The 16536-nt window shown below is 40.2% G+C and overlaps 1 protein-coding gene across 1 annotated transcript in view; it reads right to left on the bottom strand.

The window, feature by feature from the left end:
- Positions 1-16536, bottom strand: part of FRYL (FRY like transcription coactivator) — a 336418-nt gene that overhangs the window by 86088 nt on the left and 233794 nt on the right. Inside the window, exons 38-43 of the mRNA XM_065404953.1 lie at positions 7483-7633; positions 7017-7120; positions 5519-5704; positions 2709-2910; positions 1365-1486; positions 625-812 (exon numbers count right to left, since the gene is read on the bottom strand). Of these exons, the coding sequence (XP_065261025.1) occupies positions 625-812; positions 1365-1486; positions 2709-2910; positions 5519-5704; positions 7017-7120; positions 7483-7633 (953 nt within the window). The remainder of the gene's footprint in view (positions 1-624; positions 813-1364; positions 1487-2708; positions 2911-5518; positions 5705-7016; positions 7121-7482; positions 7634-16536) is intronic.

The raw sequence follows: 16536 nt of genomic DNA, 5'->3' as shown, positions 1-16536 counted from the left end.
TATGTGTGTTATATTCTCTGGTCCAATACCTCTCACAAGATAACTATCAAGTTCCATTATTCCCCTGGGTGTGTTTATACTTTATGACTCAGTTCCTCTTTTTGTGGTTTGCAAGGAGTGATATTAAACTGTAAAGATACAATATGTTGCCGATAAATCTAAATATCAGAACACACTAAAATAGTTGTTTCTTCTTTAATATTATATTGTTTTATTTAAAATACTTGAGGCATATTTTGAATTATAAAAAGTATGGGTGCTGCCAGGAAGCAGATTACTTCACCTGAGACATCTAGTTCAGACTGCAGAGTCTCTGAAAGTAAATGTTTGGAGGCTACTGGGTTGCCTTTGAAAACAAAGTGCTCAGCATAACCATGAATTATTTTGGTTCTTTTGTTCAGAAGTGAAAATTCAAAGTGTTACAGAAGTTAAATCAGATATCAGTCACATCACTTTTAATACCCCTTTCTTCTTCATTTAAGGAGAAAATGCAGCTGAGCCCATCATAGTGCTTTTATCTTTTATTATGGTATTAAAAATACAATTCAAATGTTGTTTAATACAATGGGAAAATTATAAGTCAGATGGCTGCACGGGAGAGAAAATAAGAAAATATGCAAATACCTGTGCTTCTTCTCCTGCATCTCCTACAGTTTCCACAAGCCTGGAGAGAATGTCAGAAAGCGTGGATGCAGAAAGAGGCTGCTTCAGAGCCCTGAAAATCTGAAACGATCTCCCAGCATAGTGTCGAGAGGAGCAAGAAAGTGCAGTTTGCAAAGCAACTTCACTAAGATGATGCTCCAACTGAAATCCTGCTATGAAAGCAAATGTATGTCCAAATAACACAGCAGATTTAAAAAAAGAAAAGAAAAGAAAGTTGTAATTATTACATACATTACCAGTGTTATTGCACACTTTTTTTTCTACTGACAAGATTATTATAGTCAACTCTGTGTTGGCTTTTAAGATAGTTTTATCGACTACTACTTCTCCCTCACCCCCTTTGCTAAATTGGAATCCCTCACAAAGATCCATCCAATCACATAAGCAGCTTTCCCATAAACTTAAACAGAAGTATTAAATATTAAATTAGACAGACGGAAAGAAAGATACAAACTTTAAACAATAAATAACCGCAGAAAGCTTGTAATATATATTTTCTCTCTCTCCAAGTGCACATTATGTTGACATATCCAAGTCTGAACATAGTTATGAACTGTGTCACTTAAAAGTGCAACATCTATTGGCTGAAAGCAGAAGCCTGGAAATCTATGCATATTTTCTGAAAGAGAAGTTCTTATTTATTTCACAAAGGTTTTTATTTTATTGAAATTCTACAATGTATTAATTCTTTTCTAACATACCTGAACTTGACTGCTTAAACACAGACACCACATGTTTTAGAAACACAGTTAACTGCTCAGCACTCTTTATACTAGAGTTCTTGGCTGAAACATCCTCATGATTCCAAAGTGGCCCTCTTTTCCTAGAAATATAAAACCCAACATATAACGTAGCATAGCATAAAAGTATAAAACATAACCTCTATTATCATTATCCATTTATGCAGTACTTTTCACCTAGAAGAATTCCAGAAGACTTTATCAACTATATACAGTATACTGAAACACAGATTTCTCTGGAGTGAAATATGGCAGCTGTTTAAAAATGTGCCGCAATACTATATAACAATTAAGACAAAAAACAAAGCAACATATTCAATCCAATTGAAACTGTAGGAGGAATTTAGGGAGGGGGAATGTGTAGTTACCCTAATGGCAAGTAATTCCAACTGACGCTACACATCTGCAAAAATACCACAACCCACCACCACATTACTGTAAAGTTCTAGGGCTGTGTAAAAACTCTCTTTTTTGGTTTGCACAGTTTCTACAAACCAAAATCAAGTTTTTGACCACTAAGATCTACTTAGAGTTTCAGGTTTATATGTTCAGCCCTGCAAATCTGTGGATATCCACTTTATATCCAAGGATCATGGATCATTTTTAAGATTGCGGATCGGATGCAGATCAAATTTTGTATCCTCTCGGCTCTATTTATATGATTCTGAAAGCACCAAACAAATTATCATATGAAAATAGGAACCCTTTGAAAGTTGCCAGTTTTATAACTAAACTTTGCCACCAATTCCTACTTCCCCAGTTAACATACAAGCCCTCTCTATCTCCAGGCCACCTTGAAGATCCATACAAACCCAGGTCCCCACAACAGCCTTCAAGACGCTCTCTGAACAGACCTTTAAGTATCTTCTGTAGGGAAGGATATGGGGCTCTATTAAGCATGTAGCATATTCTGCAGCCCACCAGATCCCAGAATGTGGTTCAATTGTCTTTAAAGGAAGCAGTTGTGGGACTCGAGTTGCTGAAGAGAGGAAAGGGGTTGAAACCCTGAAAAGCTTTCCATGGGGAAGGGGATCCCCCAATCAGTGGGGAGTACACCAATCAATGGCCTTTTGAAGTCTCAGGAGAAAAGATGGCCAATCAACTGCCCTTAGGATGTAGAGAAAGTAGAATGGTTTGAAAGCTATTATATATACACATAACATGCACACAACAAGAGAGTATTTAAGATCAGATTCAAGATCTTATTGATGATAAACAGAAGAGAAAAATAGTCAACTTCATGCCAAATAATATGTTATTTTGCCATATTTCCATACACCATACATCTCGACCATGAAGTGTTACCTTGAGGTAATAAATTCCATGAGTGTTTTCACTTTTTCATCCTGCTCTACTGAAATGTCAACTTCATTGAGGATTGTGGTGTGCAGATGAGAAATGGCAGCGTTGGTATTTCCTAAACTGATGCTAGAAGAGGTAGAACTTGAACTAAGCCCTGAGTCTGTCATTGGGGAGGGCTGGTAATCAGGTATAAAATCATTAACACCTGCTGAAAGAAAAACAACTATGATTATATTATAGTTTGGCATTTTCACATTAGACTTCAAAAAAAATTATTAGTATGATGCACTGGTTCTCAAAAGACGCACTTTGATTAGAATAATGAAAATATTTTCAAACTGAATATACAGGATGCTCCTTTTCACCTTCTAAGCCACCAATATAGCATCTGTTTGCAATGCCAACACTGAAAATATAAAATTTAAAACAATGTCATACGAATTACCCATTTTATGAGACAGATTTCAAAAGAGAATTATTAAAGAGTTTACGGTATTTTACCAGTAAAGCCCTGATCTTGCAAACACATATATGTTAACTTTATGCATGCAAGGAGACTCAATGAAGTCAACAGGAATACTCATACCTAAGGTTAAGCGCATGTATAAATCCTTGCATAATTGGGGCCTAAATAAATAATAAGGAATAACCCGTCCATAACTACAATCATAGTAATGACTGCAGGATTCATTTTTATATTAGTATTCTGGTGAAGTGACAACCCATCAGTCCCTGCACTTGTAGGCATCACATCTTTAACAAGTTGATTCAGTAGTTGAACTTGAAAGCATTGCAACACACACATGCTTGTAGAGTAGAAGTCAAGAATACAAGCTGCTTCCTGATAATGCAGATTGGCTTTTTGATTGAAATGTAATCTGATCACAACTGAATTTAATTATTAAACTCTAATACGTAAGGCTGATTCACCAATAAGGTAGAGCTGTTTTGTGCCACTCTAGATGTATAAAGCAGCTCTAAAAATCAGCTTAATCTGGCTACTGGCACATTCTCTCTTCACATGGGAACCATCTGCAAAATACAATCTGCATAGCTTCTATACCACCATTCTCCCAAGTACTGTAACAGGTAATGGAGCCAAGGATAATGAAGGCACAGCCAGGGTTTGTCTGTGTCTGGCTAGCTGAGGTCAGCAGTTGGAGTGCTGAGGGCCACTAGCACCTGATGTAGACCATTAGCCTTCGCTGTGTTCTGGACTGATGTATGCACAGCTGCAGGATTGGATTGTGGGGGGCAAAAGTTGCTTAAAGAAAACTTTGCAGCCAACCCCCACCATCAGTCCCCCAGCTTATGCTGAGCACTCTTCAGATGGAAGGAGAATTGGGTCATAAATGGATAGTATTTCTCCAGTCACTGTTACTTTTATAGTGTCTGTCCCCCTTAACTACATATTTAGGATCTGATCCCGCAAGTTTCTCTGCGTGGATAGCCCCTATATTCACATGAAGCCCTATTTAGGCCAACAGGGCTCCACAAAGGGGTCTATCCGCACTTAGTATCTTGTCAGATGTGGGCCTTGGTCTCATCAAAAAGATGCAATTTATTAAAATTGTATAACTTGCCATTTAAATCAATTATTTAACCATAATTTACTAGACCTGCTTGCAGGATTTAGTCTTAATATAATTTTTAAATTATAAAATGTTCTACTGCCAAATTCAAAAAGTATCAGTGATTCATGAAATAATGCTTATATAGGATATTTTATTAAATTAATCAGCTAATTTTAAATTAAAAAATCACTATTATAATATTTTGCTTATTCCCCACGTGGGGATAATCTCCCGAATGACACTGTTTCAATCCTAAACAAAAGTTTGCTAACCTTCTCATCCTGATCTCTAGTGAACGTTTTTTCATACTACAAACCCAACTTACATAGAGTGTCTCTGGCCATCTCTACTCAAGAGTCCAAGGACTGGAACAAGAGTGGTTTTGTAAATCAGAACTGAGTTGCATTTAGTAAAGTTCTATGGGTAAATTTATACAAAATATGCCTGCAATATGCCTGGCTCTACCCAGTGATTTTAGTGTCTCATATTCTTGACCACCAAATTTACACAAGAATTTACAAAATATTTTTTCTTCAAGTAACACAAAAATACTTCCCAGATACAACAAAATTGAAATAATATATTGCATGACAGGTGCTGCCATCTGCTGAAGATAATATGAAATATCATGAGTCAACAAAATTAATTCTTGTTCATATTTCCCCCAAATCTATGATACAATCAAAAGTGAAGCTCTCATAAAAAATGTTTCCAGTGAAATGTACTGATTTCTCATACTATATGATAATTTCAGATATTTTATGTTTTCTCATATTCTTTGTACAACATTAAAAGCAAAGGTCATGCTAAAATCTTGTAATATTTTTGTGGTATTCTATTAAATCATACAATGTCAAAAGGCTTATGTCCAAAATTGAAAGTTGCTATAACATATAGAGGAAATATCTCCCTATTTCTCCTTTAAAATCACAAAAAAGTAGTTGCTATTTTATATGACCAACTAACAGTTTCCTCTGCCGTTTCCACAGCAGCAGCAAACCAGCAATTAATATTCAACTGTGCTACTCCTGCAGATGATGACTGCGCACAAAATGTTAACATCTATATTAATTTTAGGTTAATGAAAAATCCAAGGAAGAAAGAAATTTTATCCAACTGGACAAAACTGGAAGTGAAATAAATTACAAACAATGGAGATTTTAATATTTAAATCCAATCAAAAAGTGACCTTCCGTGTTGTTTTAATTAATGAAACATTAACAACGTAGCTGTGGTTACCTGTGAAAGTATAATCTAAATGTGCAGTTTGCTTGACAGTAAGCACCCTGGGTTCATTAAACTCCCTGTTCCTGAGAAGGACAGAAGCAACAGACTGGACACTACTGTTGGAGCCCATTGCTATCAACAGGTGCAAAAGCAGGCGTTTACAATGCTCATACACTTCAGGGTGGTAGTGGTCAAACCCTAAAATTAAGGAGGAAAATAGAAAGGTTAATCAATTAAATATGCAGCTAACTAAAATAAGCAACAGTTCTAGTACTATCTAAAAATCGGCAACAGTCCTAGTGGTCTATATCAATCTCTACAAATGATATCTATTTTTGGTAAAGAAAGCTTCACCACCAACAACTGAAAATGAGTTAGATTTTGGCTATTTGGAGAAACAGAGGATATGCTCCTTCCATCTCCCCTTCTATTTTTTCTATAATAACTTCAATATATTAAAACTCTCTGGCTTTACTGTTTTAAAAAACAAACACCCTCTTGCTCAGTGTGGTAATGTATTGTTTATTTCATACAATAAACCAACTAGGCCATACTGTGGATGATTCCTGCCATTACACAGGTACTAAAAAAACCCATTTTAATTCAAACAAATTGAAAGACTCACCATACTGAAAAATATGGAGCCGAAAACACAGGGGAGAACAACAAGAGAAGCACTGAGGATACTAAGTGTACTCCAAGCTCATTGCACCTTCTATGCAAGGGGAGAAGGACAAATGGCCTCAATGGACAATGCTTTGTAAAGGAGTCCAAACTTTCATTCCCACTTGTATTTCCTACCTACATGTTTGTCTCAAGAAATAAGCAACATTAGGAACATGAAAAGGTTCTCTAGTCCAGCACACTTGTCTGATTAACTGTATATGCTCAGAAGAGAAAAAGGCCAAATCAAGTGGGGATACAAGTTCAGGGCAGATGTATGCTGCCCAAGAGAGGCCGGGGGTGAAGGGCAGCAATGGACTACAATAAGGTGGAAATATGGCCAAAAGAGTACAAGAGGAAGGAGAAAAGAGATGCACTAGTTTATTACCTATCACACAATAGACCAAATTTAGCTCTGGTGCAAATATGTGTAACTTCACTGAAGTAAATGCAGTTAATTTTAAAGACGACACTTATTAGTATTGTATTTATATAAAGCAAAATGACTGGAATTTTTTTTTTAAAAAGTGGATTTTTTTTCAACTTGAAAAAGTGTTCTTCCTTTATGTTATTGGAAGTCAGTTTTTAAAGTCAGATTGTCACAACAACATAGAAGACGAAAATATTTCATACACCAGAGACCCTTTCTTTACTTTCTGCTAAGATTTTATTGATAAATAAATAATAAGAAATATTAATCTCATTCAGCCTTGGAAAAAAAGAGTAGTTATGTCAAAAGGCTGTTGTCATCATTTTCAATTACTATAATCTTCAAAACCAAGATTACAAACTGCTGTTTTCCTCAATTTAAATAAAACCCGTGATATTTCAGTAAGAGTTTTGTTACCTATAAAAATTGCATGAAGTAAAAGATGGAGGTAGCCTCCCCATTCCACCTTCACACTGTGGTCGATTATCAAGTCAGTCAAAAGGATCACTGCTATGTTACACCTAAAGACAGAGAAAAAAATTGATAAGAGATCAGAATACAATTGTAGTTTACATTTTGAAGATTTGTAGGAGTTTTAAAGATACTCTTAACTAATATCCCCTTTTAAGACTATGAAAGTCTTAAAGGCAAGAAAGAAAAAAACAAAGTCACAAGAAGCCACACAGCAGATGTGAAAAGCTTTAGCCCTCCAAATCAAAAGGTAGCTAAGACATCCTAACTTCTTGAATTGTAAGCAACCCAGGAAATGTAATGAATAAGGAAAGGCTATTCTTACTTTACACAGCACATGCATGAAGACATAGTTTGATTTAAACTAATATGAACTGAATTGCTGTCACTTTCATGTAATGTTAGTATTTACCTGTGAAGAGACATGCCTGGAGATGAAGTTTCAGGTAAATAATCCACCAGTGGTGACCAACAACCCCCAGTAGGTGGAAAAGGTAGAGGCTCTCCTTGATTATGCTCCATCACTTTCAGTCGCCAGTTAGAATACAGTGGCATTGAATCACCTATCAAAATACATTTATTTTTACTTTTCTTTTTGATTTGTAAATCCAAGCAAAATGTACAATTTACTAATGGTAATCTTCCACCTAATATTCTACATAGTAATAATTTTAAAAATGCCCCAGGATTTGAAGCTATAGATCCTGGGAAACAGAAGTGTCCAGACGAGAAAAGCCATTCAGACAAAAGTTAAAATAAAGAATGGTTTCTTACCCTACAGTAATTGTGGGTCTTCAAAATGAAGTTGTCAATGTGGATCCCACTGTAAGCACACATGTAAGCAAGTGCTGCATGTACGCAAGACTGGAATCTTTTGAATAACCGTGTCTGTCAGGGCCACGTACACTCCCTGTGTCTCCTTATGCTCCCATTCAAACCCATAAAAGGCAGAACAACTCTAACCCCCTCTTAGTTCCCTTGCAATCAAAGTCCAGGGAAGCATAGGATTTCATAAATGGGGATGGAGGGTGGTTATAGGATCCACACTAACAACACCTCAAAGAACCACAGTTATTGTAGGTAACTGTTCTTTCTTCGAATATTTGTCAGTGTGGATTTCACTGTAGGTGACTAGCAACAGCACCCCTTCTGGACACTTGGATTAATAGTATCAGCTGCATCAGTCCAACAGGTTTGTAGAATTGCTCTCCCAAACATGGCACTTGCTCTAGAAGCTAAGTACAATGCATAGTGCTTGACAAAAATCAGTGGGTTACTCCATGTTGCTGCCTTGCAGATCTCTGAAACTGGCACATTTCTGAAGCAGGCAGAGGATACTGCTTGAGCTCTGGTGAGATGAGTCTTGGCATTTGGTGGGAGAGATACACCAGCTAACTGAAAAGACAGTGTTATCTGTCACACAAAGAATTATGTTATCCACCTTAGATATTCTTTGTATCGAGATGGCCTGTGCTTGGGAATGGCCAGTTATAGCCAGAAATAAACAGAAAGACAGTTTGGTTCTGTCAATGTAGTAAAAAAAGGCTCTAGAAATACCCAGTGTGTGCTGCTTCTTCTCTCCCAATGAAGAGGATTTTTTACTGCAAAGAAGAGAGGCATGTTAAATGATTAATTCAGATAGAATTTGAGACCACCTTAGGAATTAATTTAGGGTGAGGTTTCAGGATCACATTAACCCTATGAAATACGATATAGGGAGGGGATCAGCCACAAGCATTTGGAGCTTGCTCACTCTTCTGACTAAAGTGATTGCAACTAGGGAGACTGTCTTCAGAGTCAGATGAAGTAAGGAGCATTCTGAAAGGGGCTTGAAGGGGGCTCCATGAGTCTCAAGAAGATGACATTGAGGTGCCAGGCAGAAGTAAGTTCCCTGACCAGTATAATGTAGGTAACAGACCCTTCAAGAACTCTGATACCATTGGGTGAGAGAAGACCAAGCATGACTATCCATGGATGGCAATCTGAAATTGCTGCAACTTGGACCTTAGTGGTGCTAAACAAAAGCTGTTTCAGATGCAGGAAGTAGTTGGGAGCTTTGGTACCAAAGCCTGTATACGGTCCAGGCCATGTGGGGTCACCCCTATTGAGAACCTCTTCCATTTTGATGAAAAAGCCCTTCTGGTAGATATCTTCCTGTTCTGTATCAGGATGTCCTGGACTTGTCTAAAGCAATCCCTGTCCATGGTACTTAACCAGACAACATCCTGTTTGTCATCCAGGTGGGTCTGGATGGAGTATCTTCCCACAGTGCTGTGAAAACAGGTCCAGGCAGTCTGGGAGTTGAACTGGTGGTTGAATGAACATCTGTAGCATGTCTGTCAACCAAAATTGCATTGGTCAGTACAGACCTATGAGAACAATCATGGCTGTCCTTTTTGAATTTTGGAAATCACCATGAGGACCAAGAGAATGGATGGAACAGCACAGAAGAGGCCTAGATTCCACTGCAGAAGGAAGGCATCAGGCAACAGCCCCAGGCTCATATCCTCTCTGCAACAAAAATTCTGGCACTTGGTGTTGTCTTTGGTGGCAAACAGGTCTATTACAGGAACCCCCCAATTAGTTCTATGATAGATCTCTGTAGTGATCACTTGTGAGTGGTAACATATCTGCTCAGGGGGGTTACAAGGTTGTTGCTGACTCTTGGGAGCTGAAGAGTCATCAGGGTTAACTTGCATCTGTGGCACCATGTCCAGAGCTTGTGCCTCCTTGCTTCTTTATGTGGTGCATTGCTGACATGATGTTCATCAAGACCTGCATTGTGGAATTGTGAAGAACAGGAAGTAAGGACAGGCAGGCTAGCCTCCTGGCTCTGAGCTCCATGACACTGATGTGGAGCTCCATGTCTTCCGGGGACCCTATTCCTTACATTTGTAGATGGTCCAAGTGGATCTCTGAGGTACCTGTGATTAAAGTCATTGTCGGGGAGGGGGCAGAGAACAGTACTTAGCCACGCATATTCTCAGTTTCCTTCCACCATTTCAGATCTGTGAGGTCTGAGTAGAACCATGACCTTCTTGCTCATTTGGTGTTTCACTGGGAAACAGTCCAACCTGAACCAGAGTTTGAGTGGTCACAGGTGAAGTCTGGCAAGCAGCATCATGTACATTCTTTCTGTGTTGGTACTCTGGCTGACAGTCTCAGGAGTTGGACAATGTCTTCTGCACCTCTGCTGGGGCTGGTACTTGCACGTTTCCTATAAGGAGCCAGTGTGTAAATTGCCAAGGACCATACGGTGGCTCAAGTCCTTGAGGGAATGGAACGCTTTGTCTGTACTCTGGCTGAAGTTCTGTAGTTAGTTCTGTAGCTGAAGTGGTAAAGGTCTATGCTGCAGTGTTGGAGGTTTAGGGTTCAAACCCCGTTGATGATGCATAATTGGGGAGGACTGTTAGTTGTACATAATAGAAGGGGGGGGGGGGAGGGACAGCTCAGTGGTTTGAGCATTGGCCTGCTAAACCCAGGTTTGTGAGTTCAATCCTTGAGGGGGCCATTTAGGGATCTAGGGCACACAAAAAAACCTGTCAGGGACAGTACTTGGTCCTGCTAGTGAAGGCAGGGGACTGGACTCAATGACCTTTCAAGGTGCCTTCCAGTTCTATAAGATAGGTATATCTTCATATTTTTTTTAATAAGAGCTCCATTGCCTCAAAGGGTAGGTCCTCTATAATGTCCTCTTGGTATGCCAGACATCTAGAACCATAAAATCTGCCTCATTCTGATAACTATGGCCATCAACCTTGTGGCTGTATCAGATGCATCTGTGGCCAACCTGACCTTTCTCTTGACCCTCTGATTGTTTCTTTCAACTCATCCCTGTACTCCAGCAGGATTTTAGCTAGGAAAGGAGTGACCACCTCCCACGTGAGAAAATTGTACTTGGCAAAGAGAACATGGTAATTTGAAGGGTCTCTGGGTAGCCAGGACTGTGAATCACTTTGTTACCCCCCTGCCTCCACTGAGAGGAAGATTGACTTTAGCTTAACTGGGTGCCAGCTTCCTGACACCACCAGCCTATTAGCCACCCAAACAATCTCCTCTGGGATATGCAAGCCCTTACTTTACCTTGCAGGTTAAGAATAGGTGCACCCCAGTCACCAAGCCCCTTTGAAGCTTTCCCCTGAAGTGTCCAGCCCCTTATCTGAATGCTCACAGTAATACCAGGTCTGCAGTCCCCAAGGGAACAATGTACACACCAGCTTGAATGATTCAACTCAGAATCAGCTGCTTGTATAATACCTCAGCACTGAGATATATTTATAGTGAAAACAAAAAGATTAGTGTCAAAGGTTCAAGATTCAAGAGATAGTAAGAAAGTATAATATGTAACCCTTTTGGTTTCTATTTTAAAAAAATCAATTTCTAGAGACTTAACAGGCCAACTTCCATCCTAAAGTGTATCTCACCCCAAATGTCCTTGGCAGCGTTTCAACCAAGCCTGCTTGAGATCCTGTTTCATGAATGTAATTGCACTGCCCAATTACTTTCTAGGTAGAGGATTAATGGGTGTTTTCCTTTCCTTGCCTTCTGATTACATTCCCCAAAGTTCACTGTCTGTACCGCAGAGTTAGGATTACACTCCTTCCCCCTATAACTTATTCTCTGGTGAGCTGCTTCCCTTTTGATTTCACATCCCACTGTTGACTTCAAATAGGGCTTCCACTGGGTTGGCTTATATGCTTAATTTACATGTGGACCAAGAGACGGGTGAATAAACATCTTTTGTTGGGCAGAAACCGGTTTGTCAACTCTGCCTTGATACAGACTTTAGGAACATATTTTTAGTGTACATGCATAACTCTTTATTCAATACCTGTACATACATTTTACAACAATATTAATGACCAGCGATACCTTGGCTTTCATACAAGATCTCACTCAATATTCTTTGGTGAACCAGAATGTATATATTAGGATCAGGACATTCTTGTAACCTCCTTAGCAGTTGACATTGAGGGGTTTAGGTCACAAGTAGTTGGCCACCCGAAGTTGCATTGAGGTTGATGAATATGACTTGCATCCAGAGAGGTCCAACTTTTTTGAATCTTTGTTCTTAAGTGCACCTTTTGTGGACTTCGATTTTTCCTGAGCTGCTGAACAACCAGGGACCCTGGGTTTGGATGGGTGTAAAAGCATTCAAAGCCTTTTGGGGGGCACCTGATATCTCTTCTCCACTCATTTATAAATTGGAGGAAGAGTTATTGGGGCTTCTCGCTATCCTTTGGTGGGTTCCAGGATCCTCTCAATGGGGAGGGTAATTCTGGCTGGTGTTGTGGCACTCAAATATCAAAAAGAGTTAATGAGCCTTCTCTGGTATAAATGTAGTATCAGCATCTGTGGATTCCACAATATGAGACCAGAGGTCCTGAAAAGTTTTGAAGTTATCAATTGCCAGTGCGGCAGCTGATGTCACTACTTCATCTGTTGATGAGGATGACTCTTTTGGTGGAGATGGAGGTTGCTGTAGTCGCTCTGCCTTTTCTTGCTCCTAGCTGATCACGTTCAGTTCAAGTGTAGACAGCCTGGCTAATGATGCCACCAGGGCATGGGATCTCTTCCTTTTTCTGGAAGCATGCGAGGGGGATCTGCTTCTGGACATGTGAGATGACAGTCCCCTATAAGGCCAATTCGACTAAGGTGGTGTGCCATATGGGTATTGGCTTGGTTGGGGCCGGCCCAGTGCCACTCACATTCCCCATCTGGGATGGAGGGCTGAATAAGGGCTCCCTAATAATTTTCTTGGGGTCAATTTTTAAAGGTAGAGGAGAGGGATCTTTGTTTGATGCTGGAGAGAAAAGTACACTGGTGACAGTGAGGAGGAGTATATCTCCCTCTTCAAACGGTGGTGCTGTAGGGTGATATGGTTCCAGAGCCAATTCCAGTAGACACAGGAAAAATGTCTCCAGAAATGATACAGATTCCTCCCAGATGTATTTTGGGCTCTTGCTAGACTCCATTGTGGATACCTCCAGGAAGTCAGCACCAAGGTTAGCAGTGGGTCTCATTCTCTGTGCCATTCTTGGTCTGATTGAGGACTTGGAGAAGTTCTTTGAGAAGTGTTGTTTCATTACATCCTTCTAGGACTTCCCTTCATGTTTGGAGCTATATTTGGGCTCTGTCCAGCTCAATGATTGAGCATCACTTCTATGTGTGGACACAGATGCTGATGCTGGGGCAGCTGAAGCAAATGCCAGGGCCATCGGTACTGAGTTGGTCTGATCTGAGGTTTATGGTGCTAAGGACTTTGCCAATGATGAAGCAGTTGTCACTGAAGTCAGTGGTGCTGGCTCTGCCAATGCTCTCTTCACCTTCTTTCCACTGCCTGATCTGCAGGTATGATGTGTGCTCAGGGGAGTGCTGGCTGATGCTGGCTTTCCAGCCTTGCTCTGCTAGCGACTGTCACCTTTGGGTATGAACAGACCTGCAGGCACTTCTCTACCAGATATGCCTCGAGCCAAGAGTTCCAGGATTATTTGCAGGTCCTGAAGGAAAAGAACTTGCACACAGAGCACCTATCCAGGGTGTGGCTCTCCCCTGGGTAAAAGAAACATCACCTGTGTCCATCCTAGATGGGGATCAGTGTGTCACAGGATGGGCAGGGTACGAACCCTGAAGGTTTAGTTTGCCAAAAGTATAGCACTTCACCCCACTGTACAGAGGAAACACAGGCAGTTTCTTTCCCCCCCCCCTTCTTCTTTTCTCTTTTGAATGTCCAATTCAATGGGAATGTGAAGATGAAGCTTTCTTTTTAACATTTTAAAGTCTCTAAGAAAAATAGTGGTTGGATGTTCGCTAGGTTTTGTCTTGCTGTCACAAGCGTAAGAGGGAACTAAGGAAGGGTCATGGCCGCTATGGATGCATGCATGGCCCCTACGGACACCGCTATTTAAAAGAATCTGATCTTGCATGCACAAGCTGCATGCATATTTACAGTGGGATCCACTTTGACACATACTTGAAGAACAGTAACTTAGATTCTGTCTCTGGGAGACCTGAAAGCTGGAAGGAATAGGACAGTGGTGAAGATAGCATAGCATTGAATCACACTAAAATAACTGTCCTGATATTAAGGCTGATATAAGCAGGAAAAAATCACGTCCATTAGTGAAGCCTGAGGACTTGGGTTTGATGGAACTCTGTATCTTAACTGTAGGTGGGGTGGAGGTAGCTCGATCATTTCCGCTGCTACAACAGTCCATTAGCTATAAATGCCAGATCCAGCCTTCTGAGCACCCTGTACTAAGCCAATGAATACACACGTTTTGCTGTTCTACTAGCCATTTTCCTACCACTCCACGAACAAGATGTAAATACTCTCTTCTCTTCCATGGCAGGCAGGGCAGTGTGGTTCTGCATGTTCTCTGTGTCCCAGCCCACAGGTTTGCAGTGGGAACCTGCCATTTCTATGGTATTTGGGAACTTGTGCACCTGTGGTGGGGTATGCTGAATTTCCCCCTTGCTTCCAAGAGTCTCAGTTGTTTTTGCAACTGATGCAGTGAATGTAGGCAGGTTCCTTTTTAGTTTAAAAAAAAAAAAAAAAAAAAAGGTGAAAATAAGGTATGGCAATGAGCAAAGCACTCCTGAAATTTTACCTTTAAAATACTGGTTTTTCTTCATTGCTTTCAACTTCTAATTCACATTCCATCAACAAAATAATAACTGCACATTAAATATCCCTTGGTTTACCATTCTGTGACAGGTTCTCTGTCACGCCCCTCTTCCAGAGCCCGCTGGCTGTCCCAATAAAGCAGAGAGGCTTCCAGTTATGCAGCACCCGTGGCTTTATTTACACACACATAGTTCTCCCACCACCAGTGCTGAGCTATATACAAGGCTTACAGGGTTAGTTCCCTCTTTTCCTGCAGTCAGCCCACAGCTAGGAGCCTGACCTTTCCCTGGCTGGGCTTTTCTTCTGGCTCCCAGCCCTTATAACTGCTGGCTTGTCAGGCCCGCCGGTGGAGCCAATCCCCAGGCCAGGCATCAGGTCTGTTTCACCAGCCCCAATCTATTTCTCTTGATTGGAGCTGGCTGAGCAGGGGTAATTAGGTGCTTTTGCACCAGCACCCTGCTACACATTCATAATGAGCTATGTAGGTTAAAAAGTGGTATAGCCACAGATGAAATCAAAATGAAACCCACGAACATTAAAATGCTGCTCCATCATTTGTACACAGTACCAAGAAGCATCTGTTTTTGGTAGATGATCAATTTGAATTTAGGATCTGGGAGATAAATGACAAAGTAGATGAACATTATGATTTGCAAGGATAGGCAGGGTACAGAGAAGTCACAAAATAGCCAGGGTTGGCGTTTGCAGGGAGAATGAGGAAAGGGGGTTATTGTTGAAGGAGGATGGGAGATTGTGGGTTAAAGTATACCGTGCCTGGGCAGGGACTTCAGACAAAAATTAAAGAGTCTAATAAAATGATGCATAAACTTTAAATCAATAGGCAAATAAGTAAGGATTGAAGATGCCATAGGTTCAGTAATCAAACAGAAAATTATTCCACAGAAAGGTTCAGTAATGCTGGTGAACTGAAAGAAACACTTTTTAATACAGGTAGGAACCAAAGATATTACACCCCCCCCCCCCAAAAGTATGCAGTACCCCTAAAATAGCTTAGGATTTTGAATTTGTGACCCTTGTTCACATCGTACCCATCTCCTGCCTCTGTTTGGTCTTCCCTAATGTTGTCATAATTATTTAAATTAGTAAGCACTTCAGGGCAGAAACCATTACTTTTGGGGGGATATAAAATCAGTCACAGATGGTGTGCCCATACTCCATAGCAAGCATGCAAAGAGGCTGGGGTTGGAGAAGGGATTTTCATCCCTTTCCTGCTTTTTAAACAGGAAAGAGCCAACCTATCATAAATCTAAATCAATGATTAAAACAACCTTTTAAAACAAATAAATACATATATACATAAATGAATACTAGGTCCCTAATGTTTTTTCCTTCTATCATTCCTTCGCTTTTATGTTCACATTTTTTCATGCCTTTGTTTTTCCTCAGTCTAAATTTTCTACAATTTTCAATTAATATTTCCATCTACCTTTCTCTGAAACCCTCTCTCTCTCTCTCTCTGTATTCAATACACATTTTTCCCTTTCCTTTTTATTTTCAGTTTTTTTTTTTTTTACTTCTATTCATCCTCCTGAGGGGGGATATGATTGCTCTCTTTAAATATATCAGAGGGATAAATACCAGGGAGGGAGAGGAATTATTTCAGCTCAGTACTAATGTGGACACGAGAACAAATGGATATAAACTGGCCGTCGGGAAGTTTAGGCTTGAAATTAGACGAAGGTTTCTAACCATCAGAGGGGTGAAGTTTTGGAACAGCCTTCCGAGGGAAACAGTGGGGGCGAAAGACCTCTCTGGCTTTAAGATTAAGCTTGATAAGTTTATGGAGGGGATGGTTTGATGGGATAACGTGATTTTAGT

Source organism: Emys orbicularis, chromosome 5 (assembly GCF_028017835.1).
Source record: "Emys orbicularis isolate rEmyOrb1 chromosome 5, rEmyOrb1.hap1, whole genome shotgun sequence".
In the NCBI taxonomy this organism is placed as follows: domain Eukaryota; kingdom Metazoa; phylum Chordata; order Testudines; family Emydidae; genus Emys; species Emys orbicularis.
This window is presented reverse-complemented; position numbering and strand designations above follow the sequence as displayed.